The sequence below is a fragment of the Nymphalis io genome, chromosome 26 (assembly GCF_905147045.1).
Source record: "Nymphalis io chromosome 26, ilAglIoxx1.1, whole genome shotgun sequence".
Lineage (NCBI taxonomy): Eukaryota > Metazoa > Arthropoda > Insecta > Lepidoptera > Nymphalidae > Nymphalis > Nymphalis io.
In genome coordinates, this window is record NC_065913.1 from 2,035,550 (window position 1) to 2,054,542 (window position 18,993).

At 32.5% G+C, this 18,993-nt stretch overlaps 2 protein-coding genes across 4 annotated transcripts in view; one reads left to right on the forward strand and one right to left on the reverse strand.

Annotated features, from left to right (window-relative positions):
* Positions 1 to 1,575: 1,575 nt before the first annotated feature.
* Positions 1,576 to 8,275, reverse strand: LOC126778473 (WD repeat-containing protein 43). Its single transcript, XM_050502056.1, has 11 exons — positions 8,064 to 8,275; positions 7,571 to 7,894; positions 6,668 to 6,834; positions 6,034 to 6,303; positions 5,459 to 5,609; positions 4,612 to 4,785; positions 4,332 to 4,456; positions 3,770 to 3,898; positions 3,304 to 3,426; positions 2,534 to 2,646; positions 1,576 to 1,717 (listed from the first exon to the last, which is right to left on the reverse strand). Exons 1-11 carry the CDS (start codon positions 8,235 to 8,237, stop codon positions 1,596 to 1,598), a joined length of 1,872 nt encoding a protein of 623 aa, XP_050358013.1. The 5' UTR covers positions 8,238 to 8,275; the 3' UTR covers positions 1,576 to 1,595.
* Positions 8,276 to 9,222: 947 nt separating this feature from the next.
* LOC126778424 (uncharacterized) overlaps positions 9,223 to 18,993 on the forward strand; it is a 60,283-nt gene continuing 50,512 nt past the window's right edge. For all 3 annotated transcript variants that reach the window (XR_007670139.1, XM_050501933.1, XM_050501932.1), the window contains exon 1: positions 9,223 to 11,285. Coding sequence is in view for 2 of the 3 variants with exons in the window: in XM_050501933.1 (XP_050357890.1) it covers positions 9,482 to 11,285 (1,804 nt within the window). In the remaining variant the exon portion in view is untranslated. The remainder of the gene's footprint in view (positions 11,286 to 18,993) is intronic.

The following is an 18,993-nucleotide window of genomic DNA, read 5'->3' on the forward strand; positions in this document are numbered from 1 at the left end:
CTATTGTGTTATATTATTTCCTACTACCAACTACTTCTAGAACTGAAAATACTATTCATCTTTTTCATTGCTACAAATAACTCAAAAAAATCCCATGAATAGAATAATTTTGGGGCTACATGTGTATAAATTGACACTAGGAGTTAATTTTGTTAGTGGTTACGTCATATAAAATTAACATAATATACTTAGCTTTCCTATAAATCCATACATTACATGATCCATCAATTAATCAAGACTTAAAAATTCAAGTATTTTTTTTTTCAAATGGCTCCACTTCGTTGCTTCGTTAAATAATTAACGCCATTAATGTAAATAGCTATGTTATATAATATTTTATCGAGACTGGGTCGAGGGTTTATTTCAATTGCTTGGAGATCTAAGTTTTATTATTCCTTAAGTTTGCACAACTAATAAGCCTTAAGTACGTAAATAAAATCTATTAATCTCATCTAAGGGATTATGATTACGATTGTATTAATGCAGCCATACTCAACATTTTTATATAGCGGCAAACACGTGTTAGGGTGTCGAGGGTTGCAAATATAAAAAAATTGGTAATTATTTCTTAGGTTTAGGTATTATTATAAATTGACAACAACAACAAACAACTATGAACCGATTTACCGCGTATATTTTTACGTCTTTTTATAATTTCCTGACGTTTCAAAATCTTTTTAATGTCCGTGGTCACAAGCAGTTGTCAAATACAAATTATTTAGGTGTTGACAAAAAAACCTTTCAATTTAAAATAGTTGAAAATAATTTAATACCACCGCTGTATTAATGTATGTTGGAAACAAATAGAAATGAAAAATACTTAAATATTAATCTTTACCTTGTCAAAAAAATCAAACTAATAATAAAATATGTATCAAAAATTTACGCATTATATTAAGTTTTACAAACATATATATATGATACATGTAATAAATTTACAAATTTTTCTCTAATTGCATTTATTTATACATATTTTTTATTCCTATAAAAATATATATTTTAATATTATTGTGTAAATAAATTTATGCTTTAGAACGTTACGTTTATTATATACATATATAAACCCGCTGAGTTTCTTGCGCCGGTTCTTCTCGGGGCTGGGTGTTTCTTTTCCGAACCGGTGGTAGTTTCTGGTTGACTATCAATAAGCAAGTATAGTACTTCAATGTTGAATAAACAATTTGGTTTTGGTTATGCTTAAGCATTATTATGATTAGAGAAATAATGGTAAAAAAATGCGTAAATATAATTAAGATAAACAAAAGTATGCCATGTTATATTGTCTTAAAATGTATATAAATGGATAGGGTATCTAAATGAAGCATTTTAGCACATCATATATGGGTTCTTACTGGGCTTTTATTATATTGAAGTGAATAAATTATTTAGAAATTTGAAACGCTTATATGAAAAACGTTTCTAACGCACAGTAATTTACATTTTTTATCAAATCTATGTATTATTTAGTACTATTGTTTTGAATAAAAAGAGCATTACACTTAATAAAATATTTCCATTTACTAATCTTAACTTTACAAAATAATTACAGCAAATAGGTTTAAATGAAACATCAAATAAAAACAATATTTATTGTGTCAGCCATCTGATCTGTCACTGCGACTCCCTTGGCTCTCTCCGTCCACCTCATCGTCTTCCCACATCTGGTCGCTGTCTGATTGATACTTTTCAAGTTCCACTTCTTCATCAGATGATGTGTCTGTAATTTGAAATAATTTAAATCAAATTATTATTACCAATATCAAAACGGTACACTTGTTATGCTTATTTACAACAATTAATATAATGTTTTGGAATTAATTTAGTGTACAAAATCAATACAAAAGAATAAAATTGAAGTGAAGTGAGAAGTGTGTTCTCTGTGATTTTAAAATTAACTGAGTATTTGTAAGTTGTCATAGCATTTGTTTGTCTGGTATAATTTTCAAATTTAAAATTACAAATTAAATTCAAAAAATATTTTTTTCTTCAAAATCAGTTCAATCTATCAAGTTTTGCGTGCACATTTGTTTAATGATATTTTAGTCATTTAATAAGTAGATAATTATAATTTGTAATTGCAAAATAATTTTTAGTTTTTATTTTTTTATTTTGCTTGAATAGGATGAAAGCGATATTAGGATTGTTTATTATTCCATGTATGATATACAAATTTAAAAGGGGTTAAATCGCGGAGTACAGCTACTGTAGGAATAAATAAGAATATGTGTGGATATCGACGCAAATAGTGAACTATTTTTGTTGTTCAACATCCTATGTTCATTATCTGATTTTTGTCAATTATTTAGACATTTCAAGATTGAAAAAGTATTGTTTATAGAAAAAAAAAATCTACGTTAAGTTCGAAAATTATCTTTAAATATATTATTTGCATAATACCATTATTAATGATTAAATTATTATTTTTGAGTGAAGAATATGTATTTTTATCAATTGTGTAATGAAACAGCAATGAATAATAGTAACAAGGAGAGTTTTACAAAACCCATCTTCTTTCTTACAAGTATATACATACCATTGTATTCAAGTACGGGTTGCTGTTCAACAATTTCATCTTCAGTGGAGCGTTGCGATATAGTGAGGTCGAGACGACCCTTCAGGTTCAACAGTTGACACAGATGTGAACGTCTGAAATACATCATATATAGTTAGAAAGACCTTATACTTGTTCGCGCTTATTTAGCTCATGGGCAGTTTATTGTACGGAGTTTAAATATTATAATTTATTACATTGATTATAGACTTTTGCATATAATGTTTGGTTTATTTTGGACAAGAGGTGTAATCTCAGTTGGCCACTCAGAAGTTAATCACGTGAAGTTGCACACATATTGATACATGAGGCAAAGCAGATGTGTAAAGTTAAAGTGTTCTTTAAAACTGCAATATTAACGCATCTGATACACTTTTTTTTTTTAATTTAGTGCTTTGAATGTAACAATATATATATAGTCATATATTTGTCGCCATAAATAATATATTCATAAAATAATGCAATATATACTTTTTTTTAAATCACACAGTTGTTGTTCCTTCGGTAGACTAACTATAACTCAGCCATTATAGTTAATAGTTGACTGTTATACACATTTACATATATAATATAATTTCAAATAAATGTGTAAATACAGAATACATACTGTTACACACCGACTTGGGGCGGGAATCCAATGGGCCAGTAAATCAAAGTAAATAATAAAGAAACAATCTGTTTAAAATAAGTACCAATTTTTTACATATGATAGGAATTTTTATAAAAGTCTACTAATGTTTTGTTAAAATTACCTGTGTGTGAATATAGCCAGCAATTGTGTAAGATGGTCCGATGTTTTGGAGTTAAGCGTGGCCAACACTAAGGCCGAGTGACACTTCAATACAGCTGTTAGCCAAGTGCAAGCCGCCGCACATCTGTAATAAATTAATATTGAACTTTAAATATTATTTAAAATTACAGCGGAAATAGGCAGTCTGTGAGATTACCTTGAAATTGTTTAGACTTTACAAAATAATGACATTTAATTCATTTTTTATGTTTAATTTACATAAATAATTATTGCATAGGCAAGACCATGTACGGAATTAAACATTAGTAAGCAAGCATTTAGTAGTAATAAGTAGTTGTCTATATTCCTAATCGTTAGTAACTCTTGATCATTCAAAAGTACTTGTAAAAGTGAAAGATATATATAATTGGAATAAAAAAAAAAAAAACAAAATTTTATTCAAGTGTAAGTAGCAGGCGAGCACTCACTGGCTGGTCTTGCGGCTGGCGAGGTCTGCGAGTTGCTGCAGCAGGCGCGGCACGTGCTCGGGGGGGAGGGCGCTCACCGTGCGAGTCGCCAGCCGCGCGTCGTCCTGCTGCAGCACCGACAGCAGCACACTGGGGGGAATATCATATCATGAATATCATATCCTACTCTATTTTAAAGAATCCTTATTAGTATAATAATATAGCATAGGCATAACTAATAAATAGATTTTCGCTTCACTTATATATGCCTAGATCATTTTTGTCACCGATTTTAATAACTTTCACATGTTATGTTGTTTATAAAAGATCTTCAACTTTGTAGTTTTTAGTTCAAGAAGTGTTTGTTTTCAGTGGGACGAAAATGACCCTTGTGTAGTTTAAATTAAGCATTTGTTTTAAAAATGGGTACGACAAAAGCCTCACAAAGAGATCAGGATCAAAAAACTATTAAGGTTCTAAAAAGTTGTAAATATACTCTTCGACTAATATAATATTCTTTATAAATTAATCAACACAAAAGATTTATATTCAATGCATTTAATATATTAAATAAATAACTCACGCTTTGTCATTTGAATGTAATCCTTGCATCAAAAGTTTAGTCATGTTCTGACTAACTGCTGATTTGTTCCGATTCTTGACGTCCACTGTTAGGTTTGATAAACGGTCTTCCATCGACAACTCCACCTGTTAACAAATTTTTAATTATTATTAACTTTTTATTGTAATAATTTCAATTTTGTTAAAAATAAGAAGAAATCCCAAAATATAAACTACAAAAACTTATCAGTAACTAACTTACCCCGTTATTGGGACAATATTGGTCTATTCATAAAACTAACCTTGCCTCCCGGTGTTGGCCGTTTCCTGCTGACTCCTCCCATAGGTTCCACGTATGTGACATCATTCCCTTTTCCTGAGCGGACCTTGTTGACATCATTTGCCTGGTTCGCTTTACTCTTTACTTTCACCTCGCCCCGTATTAACACTTGAGTTTTTGATTTTAAATCTGGAGTCTGGAATTTACCATTTGAATATAATCTTATAAGCTTATTTTATATTGGAAGATGTGGTTTGATTTAATGATCGATTGAGTGGTTAAGACGCAAGAGCGTAACAAACAAGCTTAACAAACAGTTATAATATTAGCTACGATTTAAAGATTGAGTGATTTTATTTTATACTGTGTTGATATTTTTTATATCCATTTAATATTATGAGCATCTCATGCAATTTTAGTAAATCCCATATTATGTATATTTTAGTTTTTAAATTCAATAAAGAATATATAAATGAATAAGGACTATTATTGCAAAAAGTGAGTTATTTGCATATTTATCAGATCATGAGATTTAGTTTGAACCCCGGATACACTAACGAAACTTAAGTCTTTATATTAGAAAATAATATAAAAAAAAAAATTAAAATATAGTTATACTGGCTAGAAACTAATGATATAGAGCACCGTTTTAGAAGCTGTTTAAAAGTAAATTCATACATAATGCCTGTTTTATAAAAGAACAGAAGCAAGGAGCAACTATGGTTTTTTATTTAAATAGAGTATTTATGTGGATACGACTGGCTGAGTTTTTAATAAAAGGTGTTAATGCACCTTAATTCTTCTATAGATCCATATCAATTCAGCTATATTATGTATCGGCATTAAAAAATAGCACATTGTATACTTACAATTTTCTCAAAAAGTAATGTCGGACCATTGTTGTATCCTATCAGCAAGTCTCCGGTCACTGGTAATTTGCAACACTGTAAGGGCAAAGGTTGTGCATCCTCCGTCGTAACTTGTATTGTATTGGAAGGTTTGATAGGCTTTGTTGATGCTCTGTTATTAAAAAATATATATAATATTTAGAAATTGAATATTATTTCTGGTTTCTTGATTTATCATATATTTGGTTTTGGTTTATTCTGACAATGTAAGGATTAATATTTTTAATAATGCTATTCTCTAAGGTTGTGGTGAACACTTACCGTCAGGTGGCCAATTAGCCTACTTATTTTAAATCAAATAATTATCAATACAAAAATTAACAGAATTAAGACTATTTTTATTAATATGTGTAAATATTTGCCGTTTTTGTGTAGAACTATCTGGTCAAGTACGACTAAATAATCATCTATTGTATCATCAAAATTTGATTTGCATTGCTAGTCAGTTAAACAAGGGATCTTAGTTTGTATGATCAGCAGTGCATTGAGCAATCACTGTATTTTCATTTACTTAAATTTCTTCTAAGTTAACGTACCCATTTAACATATGACCATAATAATGTACAACACCACTCCTAGTCGTTGCTGCTAAATTTAACTTAGTAGCGCCATCTTCCGTTTTTATTTCAACGTCAATAATTCTCGGAGCATCTTCTAGTACAAAGTTGTATGTTGGTGTGGGAATGACGGGAGCATTAAGGGATAACTTTCTTTGTCGTTTACTTGGTGTCACTTCTTCTCCGTTTGTTTGAGGTAGGTGCTCCTCTGTTATTGTTACGTCCCAAAATGATAGAAGTCGTTCAGTTCTGCAAATTTTCAAATTATTACAATTCAATTACTATACATGTGAGATACAATATTTGTAGAAATGGCTTTAATAAGTAGCAGAAACTTATAACAATGTAAATAGATTGAAAATATAACCTGTTCAACCCAATACATGTTAAATGTTCAATTTTCTTAGCTCATTATTATAATAAGCATAACAATTATTCAAGTTTTACTTTAATAAAAAAATTATCAATATCATAAAATATATTCAATAACTGTACGGTGTGCTGTCAATGTTGTATATCGTATTTATAGACCTGACAATACTAGGAGTATCATACCATTTTACCAAATACGATACTAGTTCAATTATCTGGATAATACAAAATGGTAACTTACTGCGATCCCTCTATCAACCAACATGATTTATTTAATTGAGCTATCGTTAGCAAAGCTCTGGGCGCTGCACTGTGCCCGAGGCATTTAATCACTGTAGAATCTTTCCCATGCAATCTCCAGAGACAAACTTGCCATGATGCTGCTATTAAATACTTGGCGGGAGTGTTCTGAAATTAAAATTACATTTATAATTAAGATGATCATAATAGAAAACTCCATATACATATAATAAATAGTCGAATTACAATAGAAATTTTGATAGTTTATATTTTATTGTGTTTATTTAATAAATAATAAAAATGGCCTCTTATATTAAAAGCATTATGCACTGTTCTTAATTATTTGACATTTCACAAAGTGTTGATGTTTATACTAAGTGTCCCTACAATTATTGGGTAACATCTATACATTGTAAGGACCCGAACCACTCAATTGAATTTAGTGTTAAGGAAACTTAAACTCAATTGAGTTCTTCGGTTAGTAAAGTTTAGCTGACAGTAATGTCAAGGTTTCTGGCCTAATATCAACATTAAATAAATGCTATGCAATCATATTGGATATTTTTTTTCAAAAAACTTTGACGAAACATTACAACACATTATAGAAATAATCAATGATAAGATTGCCTTAAAGCAGAAGCTTTGAACTTTTAAGTTGGGCAAACTGATTCCTCCACTCCACTGACATACCTTACATAAACTATTGATTTATTCTAAAACTTACGCTTTTCTAAGATTTGATTGAAACCGGGAATGCTACTTATATCATTGGAATGGTTATAGTAGTGCACAGCTAATGGATTTTAACAAATAATATATACAATTTAATATGTAAATAAAACATTTATACATATATATATATATATAAATTCAATATAAATTATGAAATAGAAATGTAACTGACCTGGTTATGAGGTACAATTCTTATAGCGCTGATTTTGTTACTCTGTTTATTCTTACTTACAATATTAATATTGTATTTATTTGTAACTGTTGAACTCTCTATGTCCCACTCTTGGACGAAATTGTCTTGCGTACAACTAAACAAGCCATATTTCCGATGCCAGTCTAGACTTTGAATTTTATTCTTTATTTTCTGATCTGTCAGGATAGTTTCTACTTTAGCTTGGCTTATAGAATATAGCAGGATCTTTCCACTTGATGTTCCTAATGCTATACATTGTGTTTCTTGAACATCGACTGATTTTCTTCTACCTTTTTGTGGACTCTGAAATTAAGGTTATGTTAATATTTACATGATATCGACGGATTTATTTTAAATCATCAACACTGTAATCCTTGATATAACAAAAGCTATGTATTTTAAACTAGCTATGTTTATTTTAAATTTAAATTAACCAATATAGAGGATAAAAAACCACGTGTGATATCCTTACTGTAGTTGATGTGACGCTGATCCATTGCAAACATGTTGGTGGTGAGGTTAAATGGAGGTTTGGCGTGTACTCCTGTTCCAGAAGATTAGTTTCTGTGTCCCATATTCTTAATCTACCGTCTTGAGTTATAGCTGAATAATATTTCCCGTCCTTCGAAAAGGCGGCCTCTGCCATCTTTTAGAACTTTTTGACATATATTTATTACAAGTACAGTTTGACAGAAAGTTTGCCAATTTCTAAAATTATTTCACCTTACAAAAAATAAAAATATATACCTTATTTAAATAAAATAAACATCAATAAAATCAATAGAAATAAGAAGTTAGAACTATAAATAAGTATACATAGGTATCAAAAAATGTATTAATTAAGTAATGTTTAATCAAAATATGATACAATTATACACACGTCTTAGCCAGCCTAATCTTCTAAAACTACTCGCTTAAATTAAAATACAATATGATTTATTTTAAGCCATGATTTGAGTATACATTTTCTTAATCTATTGAAGTTTACTGTATAACTCAATTTAAAATGTAGATATATTTTTAGATTTTTAGTATATGAATGGTCATGCTATAGCTAATGTCAATCTATTGAATATTTAAAAAGGCTTAAACTATTCATGCAAATCATATTGAAAAATAATAACTTTTTAAATGTAAAACATGTAACGTTATCACACGAACAAATTTACCAAGCTTAAGGTAAAGTCTTTATTATTGTAACTCTAAGCTTATGTCAATTTGACAGTAACAGTTTCGTTTTACTATTTTTGAAACCAATGAAAAACTAATCGAGAATAATGTATTATTTTATTTTCAATATTAGTTAATAGGAAATACATTTAAAAATAATAAATAATGTAAACTGAAATATTACACATATTATTTCAATACAATTAAAAATATTGAGAAATGTTATAAGTTGATAAAATATATATGTTATATTCAAATAAATATCATGACACCGTATTAAATAGCATTCTTTTGTTTTGTTATTTTTAAATATTTTGTAGTAATGAAAGTTACCAATAAGAATTAGGAATTGACAATGCACCTATTTTCTTATTGGCTACCGATAGTTGTACATATGTACTAAGTGTTGCCAAGATAAGATCTAAAAATAAAAATCATACGGTTGGTCCATGAAATCATAACATTCCTTTTTCGTTTCGTCGTGTCTGTTGTCGTTCTGTCGCCTATTCGCGAATGCGATCGTGCTAATCGCGAACGAATGTAGATATTTTTTTACAAGTGCTCTCGTTCCACTTTTCGTTAATTCTATTAATTTTTCTTAGTTCTGTGTTTTCTGTGCTGTGCTAAATTTAGTTTCTTTTAAAGTGAAACAAAGGCAGTGCTTATTGAAAGCGATGGTTTTGTGAATATGATGTCACGGTTATTAAATCCTTGAAAAATATGAGTGTTAGTGTTGAAGAGGTTTCGAGTCCTTTATCCGAAGGGCAGAATAGCGTTTTGGAAGCGATCAAGACGGATAGTGAAATAAATAAAAATGACAGTGTTGAGGAAGGTCAGAATAAATCGGAACCAACTACACCCAAACCACATCCCATGGCTTTCACAATTGACTTTGGCGCGGCGAAACAGTTCGATAACCGTAAACTCGAGGAGCTAGCGAAGAAGTCTCAGGCCCGTCACCAGCGGGTACAGTCGATGTCTGCAAGTCAATCGAGGCCCAGTCCTGTCTCCCAGAGACCACCTATGAGCGCTAAACTTCCCCGGAAAGCGCAAGGTTACAATTCCGAGGGATATTTTTCGTCAGATCAAGAAGACAGTGGACTGTCAGGTTCTCTAAAACTAAGAAGAAGTCCGCTCGCTCAGAGTAGTGATCGATCGAATATAACTAGTCCAGTAACAAATAGACAAGTGAAATCGCCTGTCAATGACCTGCTCCAATTCAAACGTACGTCCAAAAGTCCTATAGTCGACAGCATAATGTCGAGAAGTGATAACTTTACGTCCCGTCATGCCCTGAACTTACCTCTAAAGAATTCAAACAGTTCCTATATTAGAGATGTTTATAAATCGCCGAGTTACTGTAACATTAACAATAAACATCCTATGGATATTATCGATCAGAGCCCTGAAGGTGTTATGCTGACAGATATTTCTAGCCCCGAGTTAGATATATTAACCCCTGACAATGGTTTGTCCACTCCAGAACATTCTAAAAGTCCGTTGCGTAAAAGCAGAGCATCGTCAGTGACTCCTGATTTATTATTTAAAAAGTGTCCATCAAAATCGGAACCATTGTATATAGATGATGATGATGATGTTGATGGAGAATCAAATCATTCGTCCACTGGTACATATACTATCGAAGGTGATAACTATACTGAGGAGCAGAAGGCTAGAATGAGTATAGACCGTACTTTTGGTACTAATATATACAATGAAGCTCTAGAAGTTGCTTTAAATAAAACTAAAAACATTGAGAATGATCCTGAAATAATTTTCGACTTTCCCAATCCTCAAAAAGTTATCACTAAAGAACCAAGGAGAGACATCTGCCTGAGGGCACCGGTCTCATCTAATAAAGGTAATGAACTACAAAAGATATCGAAAGATAAAAATGTATTAGAAATATCATGTTGCTATGAATCTCCTAACGAAAGTGACTTGGCTTTACAAACGACGAAGCAGATAAAATCAACTCGGAGTTATTTAGAAAAGATAAAGAATAGGGTTCGGACAATAACAGAAAAAACATTCTCAAAATCACCTCCGAAACATGATGAGGATGTTGATGAGGGGATGTTTACATCAGTTACAACATCAGGGGTTCTAAGCTCAAAGTATCCTGCAAAGGTTGAAATACCAAGTCGTAGACGGTGCAGTTTGACCAAATCGGACATAGATCAGACGGATTATGTACATAGGCTCTCACGAGAATCCTCAGTGCCCGTGTCATTACCGAGTAACAAAGGTGTTCTTGATGATGCTAAATTTGAAAGCACTGCCTTAAGGAATGCCCAAAAAGCCTTAACGGACAGTAATTCAGATATAACGACCGACCAAGTAGTGGGTAAATTATCTTATTTGAGCTTAAATAGGTGTAAAGGTGATAAAACATGGATACAGGACTGGGCTGACAGTGTTAAAAAGTATAATAATAATACATTTGGAAAAGAATCTGATTTGAATACGACAATTTCAATCGAAGATCGTCCACCGATCAGTCCAAGATTGATAACTGGAAAGAGTAAGTAACCTACATTTTGTTAAAACATTTTGTCGTTGCTATCGTAATAAATAATTTATTTAAATAAGAATTAATTAAACTGAAGAATTAACTAATTATGTGTATAGATAAAAATTAATGATAGCTGTTTAAATTACCTAAACATCTATTATTAAATTTGTGGATTTGGTGGCTTAGAGGGTTTGTGGGCTACCTGAGGGTAAGTGGAAGACAAAACTAAGTATTGCTCTTAGGCAAAAGAATATTGGATAAGTGGGTGGTACCTTATTAGATGGGCTTATATTATTTTTTATCTTAATGTCTTTTACTTGTGAAATAATGGCACAGAAAGTAAAGTACTAAAGATATAATAGCTATTACAGCATTATTCATTATTTTTATTATAAGTATTAAAATATTTAATATTTGAGAACATTTTTATTTAGAAAGAGTTATTGTATTATATTATACATAAATATGCAAAGATAAAATAGTCCGGTATCTACTACTCAGTTGTCAATTTTTTTAATTTTTTTTTTATTTCTAGCTATTGACCAGCTTTAGTGTTATCATTAAAAAAAAAAAAACAAAATCAAAGTAAGAAAAATGCAAATATACAAAAGTGTGTAAATGTTATCCTCAAATTTTAAATAATAATTATGTTCGAATTTCGAACACTGAGCGAACATTAATACAGATTAATATTTGTATTTTTTTTTTATAATGGCCTATATTATATCTTATCTATTAATCATTTATAAATAATAATTGATAAATGTCATTTTTTTTTCTTTACAATAATGACCGGCATACGTTACGAAGATAACCGTTTGCATAATCGGTAAAGTCTATACTAATATTGTTAAGCTTAGATATGTGTTAGTCTGAACGCAGTTATCTCAGGATTTACAAGGCTAATTTGAAAAAAGAATCTCTCACAAAATGAGTTCAAGTTTTGGATTGTACATATAACGCGTTTGAAACCGCGCGGAACATCTCGGTATAATACTTGCCGTTGTAATTTGTATGTGTCTATTATTCCGATAAACTACATATAAAACCTGATAAGTATCTGTAAGCAGTCGCTGGTGGCAATCTTGTTATTTTTATATTACAAATAAAGAATAATAATTATAAAGATTAACGGGAGATATTGTTAATATGAAATATATATATTAAATTTTATTATTTATGTATGTAATATATATAAATATATTAATAATATAAATAAAATTATGTTTAAACATAATTTTAATTAGGTTTATAAGATATTGACGTGAACAGTAACCGTGACTGTGTTCTTGTAGTTACTGATGAAAATTTTCCAAAAATAAGGAAAATATTATGTTATAAAATGAAATCTCATTTAGCATAATATAATGTGACGCGATGTTGCCGTAAGGTATTATGTATGTAAACACATGTTACATGGAACCTTGTAATTATAAAGTGACATTGGATTAAAGTAGAATATCCAAGCATCAGAAATATAGTAAACAGTAACAGCCTAAATGTTTCGATGCTGGACAAAGGATTCCTTTCTACTTTTGAGGAGTTTTAATAGTGAGTTAACTCCATCACGCTTCTCCAATGGTTATAATTTTTTGTACTTATAATGGTGTATCACACTGTACTAGTCGTAATTGACGTGTTTTTTTGTTGTTTATTTTGTGAATATGCTGATGGTGTTTATTATATAAATAAATAAATATACAGTAACAGCCTGTGTATGTCCCACTGCTGGGCTAAGGCCTCCTCTCCCTTTTTGGGGAGATGATATTGAGCTTATTCCACCACGCTGCTCCAGTGCGGGTTGGTGGAATAAACATGCATGATTCCTCACGATGTTTTCCTTCACCGTACAGCACGAGATGAATTATAATCACAAATTAAGCACATGCAAATTCAGTGGCGCTTGCCCGGGTTTGAACCTACGATCATCGGTTAAGATTCACGCGTTGTTACCACTGGGCCATCTAGGCTTAAATAAATATATACTGTATAAAAATATGGAGATTTTCATTTGAAACATTTTAAATTAAAAATCATGTAATCATGGAAATTCTGTTCGAATTGGAAATCGTCCGGGTTCGAATCCGTAATAGTTCGGTTAAGATTCACATGTTCTAGACACTGGGTCATCTGAGCTTTTAAATTATTTGTTTGTATTGTAAAATATATTTAATCTTAAAAAAAATATTTTGTAGCATAATATAATACTATTTATTATCAAACATAAATTATATATACAAAGTATATATTTAATTATGTGTACATCACGTATATTTAAATTATACAAGTGTTATTAATAGGTATATAACCTTCGGTTCAGGGATATATAATAGAATATAGTATATGCATAAAATATTCTTCATTTATACAATTTTTACAATGATTATTTATTTATTTTTTATATCATTGCATATATATTAAACAAAGTGTCCCCGCCGCGTCTAGTATGGCTGTCTGTTCGAATGCGATAAACTCAAAAGATTCCGAACGGAATTTTATACGGTTTTCATGAATAAACTGAGTGATAGGGGGGGGGGGGTATTTAGGTGTATAATTCATTAATGTTTTGTGTAAGAAATATGACGATGATTGTTGAAGATGTGTTTACTGGTGGTAGAGCTTTGTGCAAGCTCGCCTGGGTAGGTACCAACACTCATCAGATATTCTACAGCAAAATAGCAGTACTTGGTAATGTTGTGTTCCGGTTTGAAGGGTGAGTGAGCAGTGTTTACCCAAGGTTGGTGGCGCATTGGCGATTGAGCGATGGTTAACATTTCTTATTCTTAATGCCAATGTCTCTGGGCGTTGGTGACCACTTAACATCAGGTGGCCCAAATGCTATTCTAAATAAAAAAAAAAGATGTCGGAAATAATCATGACGACTTAGCTTTACCGGCGTGCGCCACCAATAAATTTGGTTAATTTAAACCAATAGATTTGGTATTATGTAATATTACGAAATAAACGTTTTATGTAGATCCATAAAAGCGAATGTTTCTTTGTTTGTCTGTATGTAAAATATACGACATGCTCTCGTAAATTATTCATCCGATTGTGAATATAAGGAAATGACAGCCCATTCGAGTTTAATTAAACGAGTTTGACAGGAAAAAGGAAATCACATTTTTATATTATATTTTAATTTGTTAGTTTAAACTATTATTTTACGTAACTATGTCGGAATGAAATTGTAACGTTATATAAAATGTTTTTTGCATGTTTTTTTTTTTTAATCTAAAAGGAAGTGATTAGCTAAGTTTGAATGAAAACTGTACCTAATATAAAATGTTACTCGAGTATGTATTATAAAATGAAATTGGCTTTAGTGAGTTGTCGTTAGTAATTTTTTTTGTACATATTCGATAAGCGTGTAGAAATAGCGAGGACGTATCCGTGTTCACGATGTAAACAATAGTAGTCTGGTGGTAGATGATCTAAGGTTAGGGTCTAGGTCTGTGATTCTCAACCTCTTTTTTGTTGCGGCACACTTCCAACGATTTCAAAATTTGGTGGCACACAAAGAAAAATATAAGTTTAAATATGATTTACTTACCTACACACAATGCGTAAAATAGATTACGAACCCAATCAAATTTTATGGATTACTACTGGTGGTAGGGCTTTGTGCAAGCTCGTCTGGGTAGGTACCACCCACTCATCAGATATTCTACCGCAAAACAGCAATACTTGATATTGTTGTGTTCCGGTTTGAAGGGTGAGTGAGTCAGTGTAATTACAGGCACAAGGGACATATAATCTTAGTTCCCAAGGTTGGTGGCGCATTGGCTATAAGCGATGGTTGACATTTCTTACAATGCCAATGTCTAAGGGCGTTTGGTGACCACTTACCATCAGGTGGCCCATATGCTCGTCCGCCTTCCTATTCTATAAAAAAAAAAGATTTAAATATCTATTCCTTTTAAAAGGATTTTTCTTTTTAATTCGTATTGTTTAATAATATTAACATAATTATGTTTAAAACTTGGCGGCACAGTAGTAGTAGCAGCACGCGGTTAAGAATCGCTGGTCTAGGTAAAAAGCCGAGATGGCCCAGTGGTAAGAACGCGTGAATCTTAACCGATGATCGTGGGTTCAAACCCGGGCAAGCACCACTGAATTTTCATGTGCTTAATTTGTGATTATAATTCATCTCGTGCTTTACGGTGAAGGAAAACATCGTGAGGAAACCTGCATGTGTCTAATTTCACTGAAATTCTGCCACATGTGAATTCTACCAACCCGCACTGGAGCAGCGTGGTGGAATAAGCTCCAAACCTTCTCATCAAAAAGAGGAGAGGAGGCCTTTAGCCCAGCAGTGGGACATTCACAGGCTGTTACGGTCCAGGTAGAGATACCTACACAAGTACACATTTATTTTACCGCTTCTATACTTACAATTCAGAAAACGACTTGATACATGTGGCTACTGTATGGTAATTGAGACGTTTTCTCTGAGGGTGTAGGGTGTAGAAGTAATTTTTAAGCGTCAATAGCAACGCTTGTCGCAGTCGCTTGTTCGATCCCCGTGGGCTATTATCGTCCCCCACTCCTAACACAAGCTGTACGCTTAATTGGAGGGGTAAATAGGAATATTAGTAATATCTTAAAAAAGGATATTGCTAATGTTATTTTAATGTATATATATTTATGTGATGAAACGACAACCACAGATAATAAAAACAAATGATTGAACGGTTTCGGCAATTTTGTATGACGTCAAGGTCACATTAATAGGATACAATTATTCGAAACCTAAAAAATTTCATAATGCTCGAAGGAGAATTAGGTAAGGTTTACCAGTATATGTATTTCGTGTACTCGTCTCGTTTTACGTAAAAATCTTTCGGTCAAAGTTATAAGCTCGTTATAAAATTAAATCTGGATTGGAATGTCCATAACTGAAGTTGCTCGGACAACTATATAAGGGATGAGATTTTTCTGCTATAGATCGGATCGGTGTTGAACTATATATAATATCGCCCGCGGCTTCGCGCGCGTATGAGGAGGGGAGGAGAGGGGTAGGTAGGTTTTAGGTACCTTATGCTATCGTATATACAAAAGTTTTCCAAAGTTAGAGAAGTTACTTAGCGGTACATAACATCTTAGTTCCCAATATTTGTGACGCATTAACGTTGTAAGGGATCGTCAATATTTTTTAAGATGCCAATATCTATGGCATGACTTCGAGAAGGAAGCCGATCGAAGAATTCGCTTGGGATGGGCAGCATTTGGCAACCTTCGTCAAGTCCTCAAGTCGTCTATACCGCAATGTTTGAAGACGAAAGTCTTCAACCAATGAGTCTAACCTGCCATGACATACGGTACCGAAACGTAGACACTAACTGCGGGACTAGTCCACAAATTCAAAGTCGCTCAGCGTGCTATGGAGCGAGCTATGCTCGGAGTATCTTTGAAGGATAAGATCAGAAATGAGATTATCCGGAAAAGAACCGGAGTTACCGACATAGCTTGCAAAATTAGCTGGCTGAAGTGGCAGTGGGCTGGTCACGTATGTCGTAGGACCGATGGCCGTTGGAGCAGACGAGTCCTAGAGTGGAGACCGCGAATCGGCAAGCGCAGCGTAGGGCGCCCTCCAGCCAGGTGGACCGACGACCTTAAGAAAGTGGCGGGCACCAACTGGATGCGGAAGGCGGAGGACAGGGAGCTTTGGCGCACCTTGGGAGAGGCCTATGTTCAGCAGTGGACAACGATTGGCTGTTGATTTGATATCTATGGGCGGTGGTGACCACTTACCATCAGGTGGGGCATGTGTCAATTACTACCTACTTGAAATAAAATGAAACTAAATTGATATAACAACTATGGTTCCATGTTTGTCAAATCATTGCCAACGTTAAGGTTACGTCAACTTTTATGGGCTGATTTCATTGGTTCTGCTCTAATCTGCTTACGCGTTTATAAAAATTGATTAGATAATCGATTTATAAGAAGCAAAATTATAGGAGTGTGGTTGGTGAAAATTCGCCTACTGGAAAAATGTTAATTTCGGCGTAGTTTTAGCTCGGAGCAATCTTTGTATTATCTGAATCCTGGATAGGACCTTGGCATATTATAATAGTAGAATAAAAAAAAAATAGAAAATACGTACCGTACCGTAAGAAAATACGTACCGTACCGTAACAGCCTGTGAATGTCCCACTGCTTGGCTAAAGGCCTCCTCTCCTCTTTTTGAGGCTTGGTTTGGAGCTTATTCCACCACGCTGCTCCAATGCGGGTTGGTAGAATTCACATGTGGCAGAACTTCAGTGAAATTAGACACATGCAGGTTTCCTCACGATGTTTTCCTTCACCGTAAAGCATGAGATGAATTATAATCACAAATTAAGCACATGAAAATTCAGTGGTGCTTGCCAGGGTTCGAACCAACGATCATCGGTTAAGATTCACGCGTTCTTACCACAGGGCCATCTCGGCAGAAAATACGTATTTAAGAAAAAATAATTTATTTGATTAATTCTAATATAATTAATTTGTTTTATAAATAATTAAGTACTAAGTTAGATTAATAATGACAGCGAAAATAGATCACGGTTGCTAAATAATAATTGGAGGTTGTTGAAACCACCATGGTTGAATTGAATTGTACAATATTTATTTCAGAGTTTAGTTATCTAGGCCGATAATACTTATGTACAAAGGTAAATAAGAATTAATTAATTTTCGTATCGTTTCGACATAATCAATTTTATAGCTCTCAAGTTTAATGCATCGCTGAATTTCCATGTGCTTAATTCATCTCGTGCTCGGCGTTGAAGGAAACCATCGTGAGGTCACCTTTTTTTATAGAATAGGAAGGCTGACGAGCATATGGGCCACCTGATGGTAAGTGGCCACCAACGCCCCTAGACATTGGCAAGTAAGAAATGTTAACCATCGCTTAAATCACCAATGCGCCACCAACCTTGGGAACTAAGATGTTGTATCCCTTGTGCCTGTAATTACCTGTGCCTGCACGTGGTGGATGAAAATGTATCCTGTATCCAGCAAACCTTTCCCTTAAAAAAGGAGAGGAGGCCTTAGCCCAACAGTGGGTCATTTACAGGATGTTACTTAATACTTTCATAAATGTACTAAAATTTTGTGTAAAATTTTAATAAATCACATTAATAGGTTTTAAACCAACTTCAAGTTTAGTTGCAAGACTTAACCCACACATACTGAAAGGTGAAGTTAAATAAGAACTTATCAAAAGATATAACTGAAACGGAAAAATTTAAACCGCGAAATAATAGCGAAACGTAAAGTAGCGCGTATTTCACGTTTCATGCAAATATTTGGTCAAAGTTCAAACGTATGGCATTTATTCGAGGTATTGTATACAATGAACTAGAATTTAAACTATTTCTTTTATTACCTCGTTTAATTGACATAAATGATTTATTCAAGTGGGCTCTCATAAGTGATACTTAACTCAAATAAGCTTTTTTTTTATTTTTTTTTTATTTATACCTATGTAAATTTGATTCGTCATGTTACAGAATTAATTTTATTGTAAACAAATTGTAGTTTATATATATTTTTTAATAAAATAAACATTTAACTACATATAATTATATTTTTATATTTCCTTTATGGAAATAAACGAATACTAACAACATAAAATGATGATCCTCCTGACCGATTTCGGTCACGGCGGTCAATCTCAAGAGTTAGCCAACTGTGCAGGACATATAATAGATCATAAGAGTGTGGACAA